At 23.6% G+C, this 21,776-nt stretch overlaps 2 protein-coding genes across 4 annotated transcripts; both read right to left on the reverse strand.

Moving 5' to 3' along the window:
* Positions 1-362: 362 nt before the first annotated feature.
* On the reverse strand, positions 363-15,506 carry LOC114129555 (cathepsin L-like). Of its 3 annotated transcripts, XM_050202023.1 has the most exons (17): positions 15,211-15,506; positions 9,186-9,404; positions 9,020-9,130; positions 8,850-8,960; positions 6,403-6,549; positions 6,235-6,321; positions 6,038-6,163; positions 5,812-5,970; positions 5,658-5,729; positions 4,713-4,826; positions 4,181-4,400; positions 3,059-3,207; positions 2,805-2,901; positions 2,453-2,724; positions 1,263-1,356; positions 1,078-1,151; positions 363-723 (listed from the first exon to the last, which is right to left on the reverse strand). In XM_050202023.1, exons 1-17 carry the CDS (start codon positions 15,283-15,285, stop codon positions 649-651), a joined length of 2,202 nt encoding a protein of 733 aa, XP_050057980.1. In that variant the 5' UTR covers positions 15,286-15,506; the 3' UTR covers positions 363-648. The 3 variants fall into 3 exon arrangements, with proteins under 3 accessions (XP_050057980.1, XP_027850129.1, XP_027850128.1); XM_027994328.2 differs by lacking the exons at positions 1,078-1,151; positions 8,850-8,960; positions 9,020-9,130; positions 9,186-9,404 and adding an exon at positions 958-1,031 and having other exon boundaries at positions 15,211-15,499; XM_027994327.2 differs by lacking the exons at positions 8,850-8,960; positions 9,020-9,130; positions 9,186-9,404 and having other exon boundaries at positions 15,211-15,499.
* A 4,343-nt stretch (positions 15,507-19,849) lies between these two features.
* LOC114129561 (uncharacterized) lies at positions 19,850-21,758 on the reverse strand. The gene has a single exon (XM_027994338.2). It carries the CDS (start codon positions 21,497-21,499, stop codon positions 20,318-20,320), a length of 1,182 nt encoding a protein of 393 aa, XP_027850139.1. The 5' UTR covers positions 21,500-21,758; the 3' UTR covers positions 19,850-20,317.
* Positions 21,759-21,776: the final 18 nt, after the last annotated feature.

Below are 21,776 nucleotides of genomic sequence, written 5' to 3' on the forward strand. Positions count from 1 at the left end.
CCAGGTTAAGAAACACTGTTCTAAATTAAACCATGTTTCAATCCTATACTTATAATTAATAATTTACAAAGTATATTATATTATAAATTGAAATACTAAAATGCCAAATGATATTGAATAAAATTTACAACATCTTACAATGCCTCTTACATTTCTCAATATGCTTATGATGAATTATATTTTAATTCTAAAATAATTTCATTAATTAAATTGTATTCCTTATTCCTGTTGGAAATACTAGAAAAAAAACTTAATCAATGAAGTAGACTATTAGTAGTTTTATCATATTCAATTAGAATAAAATGTTTAATACATTTTAAAACAAATCTAAGGAATTAAGGTAAAAAAAAAAACCATGTAAATATGTTAATTAGTAGATTGTGTATTAATTTAATAGTTTAAAATAAAAATAATAATAATAAAACATAGTAGTATAAAATATAAAAAAAAAATTAATTAGATTAAGATATATCTATATTTTATAATTAATAATTATAGAAGTATTAGATACCCTAAAGGTCTATTCATAAGTTAAAATTACTATAGTAAAATTCTATAGATCAAATAATGAAAACATTAATACAATGTTTATTATTAAGTATGCCATTTTGAGAATCTGACTTGAAAAATTATTTCATTGTTTATAAATCATTCAATAATTGCTGAAGAAACCATTTGATTGACACCACAAGATCCATCACCTCTGTAGAGCAAGTAGTAACCCTATAATAAATAATACATTATAGTATGGTATATTATATAATTCAAAATTATATTTTATTTAAAAAAATAGTAAAAAATAATACAGACAAACACATAGCATTAAAGTAAAAACATAATATACTTTTTTCCACACTATTTGGACCATTATTTTAATTGTTAATAATAAGCACCACATAATAATTATTGATAAAATATTATGATTTATTATGTGCCTTAACTTATACACCCTATTACCTGCATGCCCCATTTGTTGCCCCAACTGTTTTTAATGGTCCAAAATGGTAAAGTTGTATTTAAATAAGGATATTCTGAAAAAAAATAAAAAATATTTTAATATATCTGTGTTTAACTTACTTTTTCTCCCCATCCAGGTCCCCAACTATTTTTAATTAACCAGTATGGTAAATTTTTATGAGTATATTTAGTTCCTAAAATAAAAATATTAAAGGTTAACTTACGTAATATTTCAATTTTAAAATTATCATAAAGATCATTATATTGGTACACAATTGATTATAAAATATAATGCTATAACTTACTATGGACTCCATAACCAACAATGGCTACACCATGATCCAGTGATTTGGGACTACATAATGCGTGAATTGGATGTGATACACCACCCATATAAAACTGAAATAATAATGATTACTTATATATGAGTGTAGGTCAGTTAAAAATGTATAGTTAGTTTTAAAACACTATTTTTAGTCATAAACTTACAGAATATGAGAATTCACTTAAAATTTTAACTCTATAATGATTTGTTTATGAATTGTAACAAATAAACAAAATCGATTTTTGCATAACATATCGTTAGGACGAAATTTATACATATCATTTGGGCAAATTTACACAGACTCCTAATTTATCAAATACATCGTTTGGGTGAGTTTATAAACAAATATGATATATTTATGAAATTTATATAGACTAATACGTTTTCCTTTTTATTTTCAGATATTTAGGTTGACTCAAACTGATACGGTTAAAAATGTATTATACCTATATTATCATATAATTTTTTTTTTATTAGTATGGTATCACATACACATTTGTTTAATATAATTTATTAATTTTCCGATTTGATATTCTTCTCATGATTGTAATGTATACTCTTGTTTTTCTTCAGTATTATTACATAATAATATATTGATTTTATGTTTAAAATACTTATCGTCAAATAGCCAAAATGATAAAATAATAATATGTAGTAGTAATAAATATTATAAAAATTTTTGTATAGATGTTACTTCTATATTATTCAACAATTTATAAATTCGACTAAAAGATTGGTTAATTTCTCATCCAAATGATATATGTTTTACTCAGGTCAATTTTGGGTAATTCGCCAAAATGAATAACACCCTAAAGAACAACTAACTACATCCATTATGCCACGAGAAATCTTTCTGAAATTTGAAGATCAGAACATTTTTTTATTATTATTAAAGATTTTTCAGACTCAAAACAATTCCCATATCATTGTAAAATCAATATATTCATTCTTCTACTTAGAAATTGACAATTGTATTGCTCATACCAATAGGTAATTAATACAGGAATATTCTACTCTCTATTTTAGAATTAACATATTGTGCTTCATATATTTATTGAAATTCAGATATAAATTATAAAGTAATGAACTTAATAAATACAATATATAATTTATTTTTATTTTAAATAGTAAATTTATTATATTATGAAATGTTAAATTTTACATACATACCTGCATAGCATTAGCATTTACCCCAACAGATAAGGGTCCATGTTTAACTAAAAATTTGGCAATATCTTCTTCATCTGTAGATACATTTACAGCCTTAGATATTGACACCTTTACTTCAGGTTTTTTTAACTGGCAACCTTTTCGATCTGCATGACCTTCATAAGGATAATCTGACTCTGTCTCTAAGCCTCCTAAATTTTCAATGGCTTCAAACGCTTGGGTCATTAAGCCACCTCCACATCCATTGTCCAAATTATCACAATCAATTAGTTCTATAAAAATAAATCTCATATTAATAAAATAAAAACCCAATTTTAAAATACTTATACTCAATTTATAATTAATGAATTACCTTGTTCTGAGAGGGACAGAAGTGTCTTAGATTTTAAAGCATACTGTCCTTCAATATTGGCTATGGCTGAGAATGCCCAACATGATCCACAAGCTCCCTAAAATTACAATGTAAAAACATAATTTATTATTTTATGTACTCTATATTTGTATAAATTTTCCAACACGTTTAATAGTTAAAAGTAGTAAATTATTATTCACTATGTACACTTTAATAGAATATTTATTAGAATTATATAAACAGTTTTTAAATACCTGATTTTTTACTGGTGTTACTACATTGTGGTCTCTCCAATCAAATTCATTAGGAATAGAGGCACTTTGTGGAATAACTGCCATAGGTAATGTTTTTTTACTTGACAATGATGGGTTCAGACCCAAGTATTTTTTTTTAAATTCATTTTCTATACAAACATTAGTAAAATAATAAATTCTTATTGTATTATTTAATGTCTGCAGTAACTATAAGTGAAATTTGTTTAGTTTTAGATAATAAAGAAATGTAGATTTATTATAAGTTATAACATTTGAAACTATAAGTGCTCATGAGTCATGGCATTATATGAAACTCCTTTATTAATTATAATTTGGTCGAATAAGTTAGGTAATGATCAATTGTTTTTTAAAATTATAAAGTAGTTTAAAAAAAAATTCAAACACTAAATAAATTACACATTGCCAAGATAAAGCTGTAACAAACTTTTTTAAAATTTTTCATAGTTATCTCTTATTAAATAATTCCAGAATTTAAAATATTAAATCATAACATAATAGCCTGTAACTTTCATTGGCATAAATACGGGGGGGGGGGAATGGGGATGGATCCCCCATGACTTTTTTATATATAGTGAAAACTCTTATAACGGACCTCTTTACAACAAAAACTCTAATGACGTAAATATTACATAATAATAGTAGGTTTGCTTTACAACTCATTAGTCAATTCATTCTCTATTACATATTAGTCACTCTTAATAACGAAACAATATTTTATGTTTTTTAATACAATTTACGTGTTATCATTTTAAAAATTATAAAAGTAATTGGCAAAAATGCAGAAATTTCCAATAATGATCACATTTTTTCACTATCTACTTTTAATATCGTGATAATACCATTATTATCGACATTGAATATGTTTATTTTATTATTAACATAATATCTAACATTAAAATCTTTTTAAATCTTATCTATAAATAAATAATTAGAATTTTGATTTATTTTATACCTCCTATTACAAAAACTCTCTATAATGAAAAAAATCTCTTAGTTTTTAGAGCAGATCTCCCCCCCCCCACCCATCAAAGAAAATTCTTGTTTGTGCCAATGTTAACTTTTAAAGATTATAATATTTAAATTATATGATAAATATATTACTTGTAAGATCTGCAAACTGTGTAGCTCCATAAATAGCACTTCCTTGTTCATGGGCTTGTAATAATTTTACTTTCTTCATATTAGCAGCAAAGATTCGGAATCTTCTATTCTTTTCTTCAAGATTAGAATACATTTTATTATGCACCATAATAAAATTTTCAAAGTCTGTCTTTAATTGTAATCGATCATCATTAATATTCTTCTTTGCGGTAAATGTTTTCTAATAAAATAATGAAAACTGTTAAACAATTTAAAACAGAATAATGTGTATTATACCTAGTATCTTTTAAGATAAAATTAATATAGTACACAATGTATAAACACTTTTAAGGATTGATGAAAATATAGTAACTTTTTCTGTGATCTGATTAATTATCACAGTATTCAATAAATTACTAACAAAATTGAATCTGTTAATAATAATAATACATAAAATAATGCTCAAAATATAATATAGATAGAGTGTACTTAAGGTTTAAAACGTAATCAACATAAATAATTAATATTTAATATTAATTATACGTGAACTTACAGAATTTGATGCATCTATGTTGGTTTTGTTTGGTTTATAACAATTGAATTTTAAAGTATTTTTGTTGTTCTCCCATGCTTGTTCCCATACTTTTATATTACAAATTCTACATGTCTGTAAAATTACAAAAAAAAAAATAGTAAAAGTAGTAATTCAATTTTTATATTAAGTAATTCATGATAAATAGTATAAATTATACAAATTAAATCTAACAAACAAAAATGATATAAATGAGTAGGTATATTCATAAATATTTTACTGTTAGCGACAGATTTTCAACATTTTTCTGGGGGAGGGTCCTAACCTAAATAATATGTACTTCAAAAGTAAGATTTTTATTTTTATAAAAACAAATATATAATACAAGATATATATATATCAGCTTCTGGGGAGTCCAGCATGGGGTTCATGGGGGACCAACTATGTAAATTCGCCACTGTTTATTGTACATTTGTTTCAATAAATTTTAAGAGAAATTTTTTTTCTATAGATATATCATTTAGAAAAGAAGCTATTGGTATTAAAAAAAATAAAAATCACAAAGATGAAATGACTAAACAATAAGACAATAAAGAGGGAGCAACTATTATGCTAGTTCTTGCAAATGCTAATACTTTATCTACATTCTATGTAGCTTCAATTTGTATTTAAAAATTATAATAAAATAAAGATATTTTAATATAAGTATAAAACAATATAAAATATACAAAAATAAACTCCCAAGGGCATAGTGTACAGAATAAATTGAATAGAATAAGTAACAATCATAAATACAAATACACAATATTAACAGATAAAGATTATAACATAAATTAATACATCACAAAACTATAGATATACTATTATTGTATTAGTTTATCAATATTAGTTGACTGTTGTTAAGTTAATATACATTTAGAAACAAAATAACTGTTAAATTATACATTTATTTGTTTTATTGATTACCTTTTTATTAATTTCACCTGTAGAATTCTCGCATACTTCTAATTCAATGTTATAGATAATTCCAGACACAATCTATAATATCAAATTATTTAGTTAAAATTTTTATTCAAAAAATTATACTTCTATAAATGTAACAAATTTTTTTTTTTTTTACTTGTTTGGACACATTTAAGATTTTTGATAAAACATGGGGTTTGTTAGATCCTTCTTCTTTATCAATAGATATTAAAGCATAATCCACTATATCTTGAACTTTCTTATCATTAATACTCAAATTTATTCTACCTCCAAGATTTAAATTTTCATGTATGTCCTAAGTAAGATAAGATGTATAATATATTTTCTTTTCATTTAGATAATATATATTAGATTTATATTACTCTTTTAGTCACAGCAACACTTGAAAATGAATTAAGTTCAGCAGGTCTAGAACAAGCAACTTTAGTTACATTTTTATTGTTCAACCATGATTGTTCCCATATAGTTACATCACATGAACGACAATTCTAAAAAAAATAAGTCATTTTAAAGAATTCAATAAATAATTAAATTTTAAATTAAAATAAAATAAACACACATTGTGATCCATAACAATATCCTTTCCTTTTGTTGAATCTTTTTCACACACCAATAATTTTATTTTATAATTTATTCCAGCTACAACCTGAAAGTTAAAAAATTTTGAATTATTATTTTACTTATTTATAATTATATTAATAATTTTTAATATAATTTTATATTATACCTGACTCTTTGCAGAAAGGACTCGGATTAATCCCAAGGATCTTTTAGACATTGTTTGTTGTGTTATAGAATCTAATGAAAAGAGAGCCAGTTGTTTGATATTCTCAGTATCAGCATCGATATCATTGTAACCTCCCACAGGTGATGGCTATAAAAAATAAATTAATACTGTAATAAAACTTAGTTTCAAACATACATTTTATAAATAAAAAAATACAACTTTTGAAATGTTACTAAGTTTTATCCTGTGATCTTATGGAGTTTGACTTTCTGATTCTGGCAATGTGATTCATTTAGAGAATTGATTTTAAGTGTTCCCAACAAATTTAATAAATATGTATAGGTATTGAAAATTAAATACTTGTGTTTATGTTTAAAGTTATTAATGTGATACATTTTCATTAGTTTATATTAATACTTTATTTTGTGCTTAATATTTTTAAATATTATTTGTTTTTATAATCTATAAAATCCAAAACTATGTTAATATGTTATTGAAATAGAATTCTTTGAAAATTGTCTCTTATTAAATATGTTCATTATATAGATAAATCACTTTTATACTAATCAAAAAAGACAAACTTAGCAAAATGTTGTAGGTTTTGTAAAATTGTATTGCTAAATTTTAATTTTTAATAAAACCATCATTGAAGGAGTTATAATTGATAATGATTAAGTTTAGTTCCTATTAATCATGTAACTAATAAAATACAAAAATGTTAGAACAAAGTGCATTATTATATAATAATTTAGTAACATCAGTAAACTACCACATTTTTAAATTATATTTAATGCAATTTTAATTTTTAATTTGCATTTTTATCAAATATATTTAATATAAAATACTAGTCATTTGTCTCTTCAACAAAAAACTTTTAATTGTCAAGTCCTTATATAATCTAACTTATACTTATTATTGTTTTAAGTAAATCTAATGGAATATGAATCCCTATATTGCCATCCTAATCTCAATGTATATCTAATAAAGTTAAATAATCATAATGGATTTGAATCTAAAAATGTTATTTATTTTTTATTTAATTACATTTTTAAATTTTATTTTTAAAATATATTATACACAAATTATTGTTCTTTAAAAACCTTTAATCTTACTTGAAATATAAATTCATTATACATATATAAAATTTAAAAAAAACTTTTCTTGTAATAGTGAAAGTATGATCATATAAAATCATGATAAAATATCATATCAATATTATATATATACATAAAAGATATTTAATATTTTTCATATACATAAAATTAAAATAGGTTTTATTGTTAACGATTGACTTCTAAACTACTTATTTTAATTAACATGAGCTTTTCTTTTTAACTATAAAACATACCATAAGATAAATTTTAAGCATAGTCTCATAAATTTCCTGCTATTATTTTTCTATAAGAAAATTGAGTAATGAAGTAGAACTTTAGTACTACAACTATGTCATCATTCACCTTTGGTTTTTAAATAAAAGTGTTTAATATAATATACATAAAAGAGTGAAAAAATAAGATAAAGAAAATGATATAACTATGACAAAACACTTTCAATTCAACCACAAAGTTTCAACAAACAGGTAATGAATTACAAAACCAAATAGTTCTATTATTATTATTAGTTTATCTTTTTGGAAAAATCTGCTTCAAATTTTTCACATCAACACATAAGTTCTAAAATATTTTCTGATCTTGTTTGTAATTATAATTCATTAATGTAGATAAATATTTTTATTACTTTTACTATAATAATGATAATAACAACAAATTTAATTGACAGTTAAAACTGGAAAAACAGCTTGTATTCTATAAAAATTAATTTTCCTATGATATTTAGTATATCTAGTAAAATGTATAATCACTAGGAAAATACACAAAATATTCGAATATTTTTATTTTGAATAATTAATAATATAAAAAAGTTTGACAAAAACAAAGATATTTCTTAATTAACTCTTACTTTAACAAGTTACAAGTCAATAAACTCAAAAAATTATGTATTTTAACTATAAAATATTTTATCTTTACAATTTTTTATTCTAGTTTAATATTCTTTAGTAATATTTGTTTGTATTTTTTTTTTTTTTTTTTATTTTGATGTTTTGAAAATTTTCCATTCTGATATCTGTAAAAATTACATTGATAATAATTATTAAATTGTTAATTTATAACAATTCAATTTTGAAATATGTTCTTACAAAAAAAATTCTACATCCATTTTAATATATAGTATGCTAGATATGATTTCCAATTTAGATGTTTTTGTTCCTAGTTTTAAATTTGTAAATATCTTTTGAAAAATCATTTATTTTGTTTCAATATTTTGATCAGGTGTATGAATATTTTTATTGATATCAGATATATTTATACTTGCTATTACATTCTGCAAATTTAAAACAAATTAAACACTTTCTTTATTCAATTAAAAAATATTAAAATTTGTTTAACCTCTGGAGCGCGAATAAAATTACGAGAATCATGTAAAACACACGACATTTCTACAGCTTTAAATGTATTGTTTTCTGTCTTATTAATTGTAATTTGACATACATCACAAACCTTAAACCAAAAAGAAATGTATGTAATCCCAAGAAAAGTTTAACAGATAAAAAACTCACAAAAAAATCATTTCTTGATATTTTTTTTTCAGGATGCGTTTCTATTTCTTTTTTCTGATTTAAATCATTAAAACGACATGCTGTTACTTCTATCTTGTTTTGATTTGAAAGCTGCAATTTCAAATTTAAATTTTCTATTCTTATCTTAATTTTTTTTTAACCTTACATGTGATATACTGCCAATTTCTTCAACTTCAATTAATTTATGCCCATATGCTGAAAATCCTTCCATTGATTGCAATGCAATATCTGATAATTGTTCTTTAAATTTATTAATTATTCCTTCTTCAGTATGTCTTTTTATTTTTTTATGATTGATAATATTTCTCATAGAATAATGATAATTGTGAAGCTTTGAGTTAAAAAAATGTTTATTATTCTCAATCTATAATAGAATAATTTAGATATGTAGTGAGCAGTAAAATAACAATCATAAAAATGAATGTTTAAAACAATCAAAACGATTGATATTCAATGATGATATTATTACTTATTATTTTCTTTAGAATTATACGATTATCCAAAAATTTAATAAGGTAAGAGGATGCTACCCATGCATTTGTTGTCTCCGTCTTACACACACTGACATAGCAAAATTTCGTTCATTAGTTTCAATAGTGTGCTGTTAGTTTTGATATTAGATTAAATTGACCTATTATCAAACTTTTAGGTAAGAACATTATCTGTGCTTAAGCATTGGCGATTTTTCAATTTTTTCAAGCATATTATGAGTAATTATGCAATGAAATATCACAAATTAAAAATGCTCATATCTCGTTTGAAAATTAAACTATAGAATAGAAGCTAACACTTAAGCACAGATAATGTTATTATCTAAAAATTGTATAATTGGTCAATTCACTTTAATATCAAAATTAACAGCACACTATTGAAACTAGTGAACGAAATTTTGCTATGTCAGTGTGTGTAAGATGGAGACAACAAATGCATGGGTAGCATCGTCTTAATAGTTACAATATTATGACTTTTCATCGCTATAGGTTGATATTACCCTTATTGGTAATTACAAACTAAGCAATCAATCCATTCAACATGTTTACCAAGTCCAGGACCTGAGCATTCTATTTGTAATTTCACTCAATTTTTGCCCTCATATTTATTTTATGACTACAGTCTTTTGGGTATTGGGTTTTTGTTAGTAAATACTCAGTTAATTATAGTTTGCCTAAATGCCTAATTGTTTACTGACTCTCAATAATGCGTTAGTCTATTTTGTCCTTGAAGATGGGTCTGTCGTCTGGTCACCATAAACTGTTGCTACATTTACCAGATTCAATGGATGCAGAACTCTTTTATGAGCTTAGTTAGTTTTAACTCAACATCTCTCATTCCAAACATAATTACTTAACTGTTAGTCAAACCCTTAAACTCAGTTCTCTTTCAGTTAGGCATGATAAATTTGGAATCAACTTTATTCTAGGTTTAATTGAGGGCTAAGCCAACGCTCTAAGATTTCTTTAATAACTTTTTATTTTCCATTACTACTAGGCTTTAGTGTTCTTTTTATCCTCCAACAATAAGTCTAACTTCTCAAGGAATGCTTCACTTTCAATAATGATACCCAATGCAAACCATTTTTAATACATTTAGTATGAAGGCACTTTTTTTTTTTTTATTTCTCTTTTTTCACCTTTTAAACGGATTTATACCATGTATTTTTACTCTTACTCCTAATCATATTTTGTCTTAAGTAACAAACTATTATTATTTTCTATGTTATATTATATTATATTATATTATACTATATTATAAAAGTCAGTTGATAATAAAATGAATAAAATAATTAAAATTAAAGAGTCAATAAGCACTTAGGCTATAGGGATACAATTCAAACAGCTTATTTTTATGTTAAATTTAAAAGCTAATTCATCGACATTTTAATGAACCTGGCACCTATATTCCAATAAGTGCCTCTAAATTTCAGTTTATTTATTTACACTAATACTAATAAATAAAAGTCTACTACATTCAATATTATTGTATAGTATAATTACACATATCCTGCAATATTCCATTTATTTTAAAATGTTAATATTTTCGTTACATAATGGTTTTAGTTTTTTGCATAAAAGCAAAAAGATTATATAATTGCAGTCTATAAAATAATTAATATTAACAATTTGTATAATTTGACTATCAATACAGTTGATAAGAAAAAATATTAATAAATTAAAGGACAAAAAACAATTTAAAAAACTGTATTTTATGTTTAGTATAAGGAAGTATAATGAGCCGTGTCGACATAGCATAGCATATAAAAGATCTCAACCCAATTTTCCTTTAGGACCTAAATGTTTTTTTTCTTCATTTACTATGAACTAGCTCACGAGCACCTATCGATATTTGTTAAACCTATAGAACTCCTTCATAAAATTTTAGTTTTAGATTTTTTAGAGAACATAAAATGGCAGTTGTCTAATTTCTAATATTTTTCCTAAAAAATTAATTCAGACTATTTCTAGAAATCTGATTTCGATTTCAAAGATAACTGCAAAATTAAGATATTAATATACTATGTTTTATAATTTATACTTTTATTTAGCAGCTTCTATGATTCATAAGTGAATCAGAGATAAAACTAAGGTGTACTAAATATATATTGTAACTATTAGAGGAGAATTTTTTTAGACAATAAAAATTTAATAAATAAACTAGTACTCAATTTATAAATCACTGATGCAGTGCTGCAACTACACTAATTTGGGCCCGTGTGTAAATAAAATTATTGTTCACCCCCTTCATGAAAAATTAACTAATTGTAAAATTAATTATTTCAAATTTGTAAACATAGTTTGGAATTTGAGTTTTTACTCATACAAAATAAGGTTAACATAATTAGAACATATATAGGTATTTGAAAATAAATAAATGTAATAATTTGTAGTCTATTTTATTCATTTTAAATTTAAATAAAAAAATAAATAATAAAAATTTTTCCTATAATGAAGCTACGAGTTTTTTCAATAGCTATTTAAAGGAAAACTTATGGAAAACTTTGTGTTGAATTTTTTAACCTTAGATATGAATACAAACAATTTTATTAATTTTTAATTACAAAATTACTTGCAAACTTTTGCGATTTCGACATATACCGTAAAAATGTTAACTTAAAATGTTTATAAAAAAAAATTGTGACCAATGATTTTTGGTTTTTTTTTTAACTTAAGTAAGAACGACTTATAAGAAATTTTGTATTAAATTTTCAAGTTTTTTTGAGAATCCAAAGTTGTTTTATCGACGTTTTAAAAAAAATTCCAGTTGTCTATAAATAGCTAAAAAAAAGCTATATTTTGAAAATTAAACCGTATATAGATAACGCTAACATAAATATTGAGTGACAATTTCAAGTATTTACAATGATGTATGATTAAACTAAATCCAAATTGATTTTATTTTTGAGAATAAATTAGTTATTAATTACAAATATTTAAATTCAATAATCTAACAAAAATATTTTGCTGATGCATACATTTCTAATAACTTTTAGTTAGGTTATGAACCTAACTGTATTAATTGACATTTTTATTTTTATCCAATCCAAAAACATAAAAGGTCAAAGTATATTATACTTCAAAGTTCAGTTTGTTATTATTATGATAAAAATAATTGAGCAACGAAAGAAATAAGAATCATTATGTAATCATATAATTAATGTAGGTAATATTCAATGCGTATGTTAAATACTACCTATTTATCTACTTCTAAACCAAGTGTTGGGCAAGCAGGTAGTAAAATGGCCTTTGGTTTGTATAGTATTTTACCAATGAATAAATAGTTGATAAGTTTAAAGTTACAATCAACATTTAATTGTAAAATTAACAAAATAATATATATTAACCAAAAAAAGTATCATATTTTTATCAAAAATTGTCTTCTTATCTTTTTTTTTTTTAACTCTTACTTTTTTTTTAAATTTTAAATTTACCTAACTTGGATAAAATAAAACAAAATTTATTGTTGAAATGAATTCAAATTTTAGTTGGAAATTTAAAAGAATACTATATAGATAGGTACCTAATATTTTTAATCAGGGACATGCACAGGGGGGGGGATGTTTTGAGTATTCAAACCCCCCGAAATCTTTGGTATTTGTAATAAAAATTTCATACTAACAAATTAAAATAATTAATATAATTTGAATGAAAATAAAAATACTTAAACAAGATTTATAAATTAAATAAAATTATACATATTGTGTATTGACATTATGGGTACAGAAGAATTTTAAAAAGAAAGTTCTACTATTCAATAACTGATTTACAAAAACACCCCTCAACATTTTTTTCAGCATACGTCTGTTTTTAATGATATAATATAAACACTCAATATTGTTTAACATAATAATTTTTATATTATAATTACCAATAATTTAACATCTAAAAATGTTGGATACCTATTCATTTAGTTTTATGCTACTGACTTAATTATTAGTACTAATTATATTACTTTATCTAATATACTTTATCTTATATTTTTATCAATTAATTTTAATTATATGTAAAAAAGAAAAATATAAAACTATTAATATTTATAATGAAATCAATTAATTTTAAATAATTAGTTATAAGTTTATAGCTATTTTTTATAGAATATAAAATATTATAGGTACTGGCCACTGGATAAGTTAAAATAAGCAGACATAAAATCATATATAATCATATAACAATGCTGCAATTTAATTCATAATATATTGTACCTATACAACATTTGTCACACTTAAGTTTATCTAGACAAAAGCCAAAATATGATATTTTACCAAAGTACAAAGAATTGTATGCACTGAATTTGGATGAGTTTATCTTTTGTTAATAACATGTATATTACATTAAAATTTATTCTAATTAAATCTACATAGACATTTGCTTAAGTAAACTTACTGATCAAGGTTAAAACTTGAAACATAAAACAAGTTTAAAATATTACACACTAGTTATAAAAGAAGTATAAATATTAAATTTTTTGTCATAACTAAATTGAATGTCAAAAATATATTATAAAATATTCAATAATTAATTACTTTTTACATTACTAGTGGGCAAAATATTAGACAAAAACCAAATATTATTTAATTCCCCGGAATTATTTTAATAATTTGTTACAACTGGAAACTATTTAGATAATAATTTATACTAATTGTATAAATTAATAAATTATTGATAAACATTTAAAGATAAGTTAGTGAAAAGTTCACATTTTTCATTTCCAAATGGGTAATATAGCCATATTCACTACCACAAGAACGTAATATTGAATCTAGCTTAACGGCTATACGTCAGTTTTAATGATAGCAGACAATTGGCATCAGTATGCAAATAATTGGACAACTTTTACCCGTAATTTATTATAATTAGTATGTGGCTTTATGTTAAACTTTATTTTTAATACCAGTAAGATTAATTTATAAGACATTATTTAATTAATTTTTAAGCCACAGATATAAAAATTAAATATTTTTAATTTAATACATTTTTATATGGAAATTGGATTTAGATGTCTTAATATGATTTATTTAGATTCTATAGATACCTACACATTTTTTCTATTTATTTGTCCGAAAAAAACATAATATGTTGTTGAATACACATAAAATTATTACATTTTAAGAGTTAAATTTGTTAAAGAGTTGTTGTTAGTCTAAATAAGATAAGACAAGGAAACCAAACTTTAAAAATCCATTAAAATTGTTTGTTAAGAAGGTATTCAATGTATTTGATTAAAAATAAGACTATTTAGAATGAAATATATTTGATACAAATCTTTTTCAACAGTATTTTTAAAATGTCTTATCCTACGTCTGGTAATTAACCAAACACCCAAAATTTAAACAATTATTATAAGTCAATATTTTACTTAGTTTTAAACCAAGACATGGCAATGTGACTGGGTAGGTAATCACTAGAATCAAAATTTTAAATACCTACTTGATAAATTAATTTTGATTTCATGGACCAGTTTAAAAAAATTTATATTAGGGATTTTCGAAGTTCTCCATTCCACAAATTATAATTTTTTCTTCATATTCACTTAAAAGTGAAACCAATAAATATATTTATAAATTAATAAGAAATTATAAATTAAAAAAATAATAAAAATACACGAAGGCTTTAAGTAAAATATGAAAACATTTTTTCACATCATATATTTAATTTGTCCACTACAAATATACTAACCTTATGCTTTTGGGCGGAAACATTTTCACCAAGTAAAATAATGAAGAGGCAAAAGGATAGAAATAGAAATTTCATCTTGATTCCTTAGACTCCAATAACTGTAGTAGTGTAGTGATTTTAAAGCATTGATGAATAATGTGAAAATGATAATGTGTAAATAGTAATTCAAACAATCTAACAAAGAAAATGCGTATTACGCAGTACGCAATTAATTTAAAATCAAATATAAATATTTTGATGTTGAACTCGTAGTGTAACTTATAAGATAATACCTAGTATGGCTGTATTATGTCTATATACAGTACTCATCTGTGTACGAACATTGAACGGTCGATATAAAAAAGATCAACTACTGATAACACGATTAAAACAATAACATCAATGTTATTATTATTTATTTTTGATTGCAAGCTGCAGCCTGCAACCGAGATTAGTATTGTTCTTACTTATTTGTTACATTGAACCTTAGTACTTGCATAGTTGCATCAGCAATAATAATTTTTATATGGGTATTTCAGCGTTTCGCGTTTATGTTTTTATTATACAGTTTAGAACTTTAGAAGAAACAGGAACGCAATTTATAGAAATATCAGGATGTACGATGTACTCACTACTCCTATTTATCTCTGTTTCTTGGTCATAAAATTTACAAGCGTCAAGCACACTATATAATAAGTATTAAGTAATAACTAATGAAGCAATGGAGCAGTGCTAAAATTGTGGAAGGATATGAGGGGACAGTTGGTCTTAAAAAATATATCTATAAACATTTCAGCGTACTTATTCTAACTATAATCACTGAACAATACTATAATATTACTATATTTTATAAAAAAAATCTTCAGTTATACTAATTTTTTTTAATTTTTTAATCGTATCAATTTTTTCCAAATTAGTACTACGTATGCTTTAAAGTTAATATAGGTGTAATATTAACTATAATATAAATATATACAAAATATAGTTTAATCACTAGGTGTCTAATGTGAGATTTCCTACCATGTTATTATTAGTTTATAGTTTCTAATTCTTTACTATAATTATTACTTATTGTACACCTTTGAATAGATTGTAATATTTCAAAACAAATTCAAATTTAAAAAAAAAAAAAAATTTATATACTCATATACTGTATAGTCGTTTAATAGGTAGGTACTGAATACCTATATGCAGTATGCACAATGTAGATGATATAATAATAATACAGACAATATAATAATTTAATATAGTCAAAGGGGAAGGCGGAAAAAAATTCATATTAAAAAACACCCTGAAAAAAAAGCCCAAAATAATTAAATATAAATATAAATAAATGTATTAATATGTTGACATACCTAATAAATTTATATTTATTTATAGATACATATCTTAATAATGTACATAGTAGTAAAATATAGGTACATACTTTATTAAATTATACATACATACATACATACTCTTTAGCAATGGTGGACATTAACTTGTTAAAAAGTTTTTTTTTAAACTTTTTAACATAAGAACCTAGTCAGTTATTTTTGTTTTTAACTTATTAAGTTTAATTTTGTATTGTTTATCTTAGCTCTTTATAGTTACCTAATTATTATTATTGTTATACAGTTGAGTTAATGTTAATTTTTTTATGTATAGATGTAGCCTAAAGGGGCGTAATTAAGGGGTGATTAGGGGGATAGATCCCCCCAAAACTTTTTTTTACTGCTAATATTTGATAAAAATATTGGTATTGACCATTCAAACTATACTCTCATTTCCAAAGCAAACAATTTTGTTTACTTTAAATTAATAAATTGTTATTCAAATATACTTATATAGTTATATACCTATAACTAATTAGATGTATTATTATGTATGTGAGTTGTGTCAGATCGCAGATTAAATTAAATTATATTATTATATGATAGGTACTTCAACGCGTCTTATGTTAACTCAGACCGCCCGATCATTTGTATACTTGTAAGTTGTAATTCCGATTCTTAAAATAACACATGCGGATTATTATCAACAGTGAACCATACCTACTTATTTCTGATGGGAAATATTTTCTTTGATTATATTATATAATATAACCGTATGCGAGTTCGTATTTAATCGTTTATTGTCAGTTGTCACTAGTAGCCACTAGCCAGTAGGTACTAGGTGGTAAATAGTAAACACCAAACAGTAAATGGTAATACTTGTTATACACATTATTCATATGAAGTGATTAAAGTTAAAATGTTTTCAAAATGTGGATAAATTTCATAATATTTTTAATTTAAAAATTTTTGGACAATTTGGACTGAAAATTTGGTATAAGATTTCTTGAAATTGATACTTTTTAATGCTTATAAACATTGAAAGTACATAAGCAAAATTATTTTTAAATCATTTATAATATTAATCTATTAAGGAAAATAGACTAGAAAATAAATTGGAAACTCAATAAACTCATAGACATAATATTTACTAAAGTATATTGCATAATTATACTCAGTAAGTGGTTGTGGTATAATTGTTTTGTTTACCAATATCTATAAGTTACCATGTATGTAATTTGAGAGACATAAGAGATCTTTACAAGCTAAGCTTTTTAAATATTTAATCACAATTCACAATATCTACTTAAATGTGTGTTCAATATGATATTTGTAACCATAGATATCTAATATACAATATAGCTATTTGTGAGACTATATTATTGTTAGGCACGTCACAAAAAAAAAAAATTCGGGGGGGGGATTCATAAAAAAATTTACTATAATCAATATTTATCGATGAATGATGATATAAATAAACTACACAACTGTTAATTTTTGGGGGGGGGGGGTTGAATCTCTAAATCCCCCCCTTGTATACGTGCCTGATTATAGTCTATACATATTATACACATTATATAACAAACATACAAGATATATAAGTATAGTAAGATTCTGATACAGGCATGTACAAAAAAGTTTTTGTGAGGAGGGGGGGGGTGAACTCTCTACCCCACTAGTCATCTTTGAGCAAGCGCCTCTTCTAGTGATGTCTCTTTTTAACAATTGATTAAAAAGAATGGCAATAATTGCACATTAAAACTTATAACTGTATTTTTATAGGTAAATAAAATAGGTACCTAACTAAAATTATAAATAAAAAAGTGAGTGCTTAAACATAGGCTAATAGAAGTTTTAAGTTTTTCAAAAATCTAACACACTGGTTGGATGTACATAAAAGACTAATTTATATTTTATTTACTAGTTTATATAAATTATAATTTCAATGTATAACGAATATTTTATACAAATAAATGTAGTATCACTGATAATCCTTTAAGACTTAATGCTAATGAAAATACTGATAGGTTAATTTAATAGGAATCATTCAGTACTCTAGTAGGCCAAACTACCCTTATATATAAGTAACGTCATCTTATTATTCTTAGATACCTATGGGCTATGTCTATCCATATTATTAGTTATCTATAGCTTATTTTAGATTATTACAATACATAATCTTAAATTATGGGTCCAATGGTTTTAATAAATATAATTGGTTTATTAATTCTATGGTTATGCATCTCTAGTATAGGCATATCGTGTATGCAGATTTTAATTGCTAATGCAACATACAGAATAAAGAAGCTCATATTTTACAGTAGGTCATAAACAGTAGGTTTAATAGTTTAATTATACAGTAGGTATAAATTTATAACAGATAAAATTATTTATTGTGTGACACACAGGTAGTTTGATTGTTAGGCTAGGTTATTGTTACTATAGTTTTTAATTTTGACTAGAATCTAGGGTGACCATATATAAAAAAAAATAAATAACAGGACACTTCTATTCTTATATTACTTATCACTTATTTATTTTATGAAACAAAGATACAATTTTTTGAAGTATCAATTATTTAATGAAAAAATTGGGTAGGCTAGATTGCAACCAAGTATGATAAATAGTCGATAACTTACATTACCTACTAATTGATTATTAATCAAGTAATCAGCTCAAAACATTTTGCAGATGCAGAACCTAAACCTTCTGCTGCACCTGTATACTTAACTATGATCTCGTTAGTAGATATTTATCATAAGGTTTAGTCGTCTACCATTCTAAATAATCAATTTTAATTTATAATATTGTATTATGTAAATGTAAAAAATAATTTTTTAGATTCTGAGCGGAGCGAGGAATGTATTGGTTTTACAATGATGTTTATTTCTTTTTTATTCTGTAAACACTTTTTCTCCCCCTAAACTTGCTCAAAAGTACAAATGTAGCATATTTTCTGAAAGGTAATATTATTGAGCTGGTACTTTAGAGAGGTCATTTTTCGATTTTCAAAATGATACTTGAAATAAAAGCGGTTAAAGGAGAAAGCACAACTTCACAATCATGTGGAGTATAAAACAATTACGGCTTTGTACTTCACCATAGAAACAAATAAAATGAAATAAAAAAGATCCCTTCATCCACTCAGAATTGTTTTTTTTATCAAATGCAATCATATTGTATTCAAATCAAATACCTACAGTTAAATTACACTATCCTATCCGAGGATCGAAGGGACGACGGCCAAACATCTACCACCGAAATGCGCTGACCTACTTTTTTAAATATTAGGTATTCAATTTAAAGGTCAAATACTCTTAAAACATAATAAAATAAAAATCATTTTGTAGATACATAACTTATAATTTTATTTAAATCAACTATAAATAATTATATTTAAATAATTTTTACATTTACTATTTTCTAAACTTATTTTAAGGCATAGGTACTTCTTTAATACCTACCTTTAAGTTGAAAAATATAATTGATCTAAATATCTATATACTATAATTATTGTCTATACTATAAAAATATGTTTAACATAATAATAATACAAAGTAAAATAATAATAATTTATAAATTGCTGATAGTTGCTGTGTCATATATGATATATTTATATAACATAGGTAGATTGAATATTTACTTTACCGCTGTAGAAAATATTTATATTTTTTGTACATAATATGTTAAGAACCAATTATAATTATATTATTAAACAATAAAAGTAATTGTACGAATTATGAAAACTTTAAGTTCGAAAGCTGATTAAAACCTAATTATCATATTAGGAATAATAATTTATACCTTTGGTGTTGTTACATTGGATCCCAAAACCCTGGGGGTGTTAGAGCATTATGTTGATGTTTAACAGAACGATGTCTTGAAAAGTGATTCATGGCATTTTTTGCATCAACTGGATTATCATTGTTTTCTTCATAAAATTTGCAACAGTCTTTACAATCCCAACCATTTAATAACTTTCGTTCATTATGTTTTCTAACAGGATCTTCTTTAAATTTGTAATTTGGTAAATCGCTTTTTTTATCATTTAAACCAGGAATGATATCAAAACTATCTAATAAATTACTATTATGAATTTTGCTTTGTTTCTTATGTGTTGTTGCATTATTTAAAATACTCATTGATATATTGATTGGGCTACAAATGGTTTCATCATCTAATTGATCTAGATTTTCAGTCTCATCATGTAAAGTACTAGTTTCTTTTAATTTTAAAGTATTTGTTTTAATGGATAATATATTTTTACTAGGATTCATATTTTTGTTAAAAGTACTTGAAGATGTATTATCCAAATCATTTATTTGTGTATTATGAATTACATTTGTTTCACACATATCTTTAGTAGTATAATTTTTCAAATTTAACATCTCAGGACTATCCAAACTAGAAGAATTTAATATCGATATTTTAGGAGTTGGACTATTGAAAGTAGTAATATTCATTTTTACCTTTTCTTTTTTTGGTTGAAGCATTAAAGTTGTTTGTTTCGATCTCTTTAATAAATCGGAAGGATTTCCATCACGCTTAACTTGTAACTTCCAAACATTATTTAATTCATCTTGAGATTTTATTTTGTTTTCTTTTTCAGATTTTTCAAAAATTGATTTTTTTTTAGTACTTTCATTAAAATCAGTTTTATCTTTAAGAGATAATTTTAGAGGTGAATATGATGAATATAGTTTTCTTTTTTTAGTATATTCAGTATTTTTATTTGAAAGCGATAAAATCCATTGAGTCAATATATCAACAGCAGACAAATCTTGGTCAGTTCTGAAATTTAACAAACTTGCTAATGTTTTAACTTGTTCATTAATTTGTTCTAATTTAATTTTTAATTCAGAACAAACACATTGCAAATCATTAATTTTAATTTTTGACATATTATCCGTTGTAATAGTTTTGATAAATGTACACACATTTTGGCAAACATCAGTTAACATTTTTACATGAACTTCACCATCATCTTGAATATTCATTTTTTCAAATGAAATTTTACGTTGAATTTATGATATTTTTCAATATAGTTACCCAGTATCAACTGACACAAATTTGATATAAAATCAAAATTGGAAACTGTTCAAGATAGTGAAAAATGTATTTAATTATTAATTACAACAAAATAATATTCTAATAAAAATATTTACATCAATACTAAAAACAGATTAGGTATACAAAAACATTGTTAATTGTTATTACTTTATAGTTTATACTGATTATTAATACATGTATAGTATATACCTAAATAATAAAATT

The sequence above is a fragment of the Aphis gossypii genome, chromosome 2, assembly GCF_020184175.1.
Source record: "Aphis gossypii isolate Hap1 chromosome 2, ASM2018417v2, whole genome shotgun sequence".
NCBI lineage: Eukaryota > Metazoa > Arthropoda > Insecta > Hemiptera > Aphididae > Aphis > Aphis gossypii.

Coding starts and splice junctions, on each gene's coding strand:
- LOC114129555 (XM_050202023.1), bottom strand. CDS start 15,285: ATGAAATTTCTATTTCTATCCTTTTGCCTCTTCATTATTTTACTTGGT. Junction 9,131..9,185: donor AAATTGGCAGTATATCACAT/GTAAGGTTAAAA, acceptor TTGAAATTGCAG/CTTTCAAATCAAAACAAGAT. Junction 1,152..1,262: donor TGTTGGTTATGGAGTCCATA/GTAAGTTATAGC, acceptor TTTTTATTTTAG/GAACTAAATATACTCATAAA.
- LOC114129561 (XM_027994338.2), bottom strand. CDS start 21,499: ATGAATATTCAAGATGATGGTGAAGTTCATGTAAAAATGTTAACTGAT.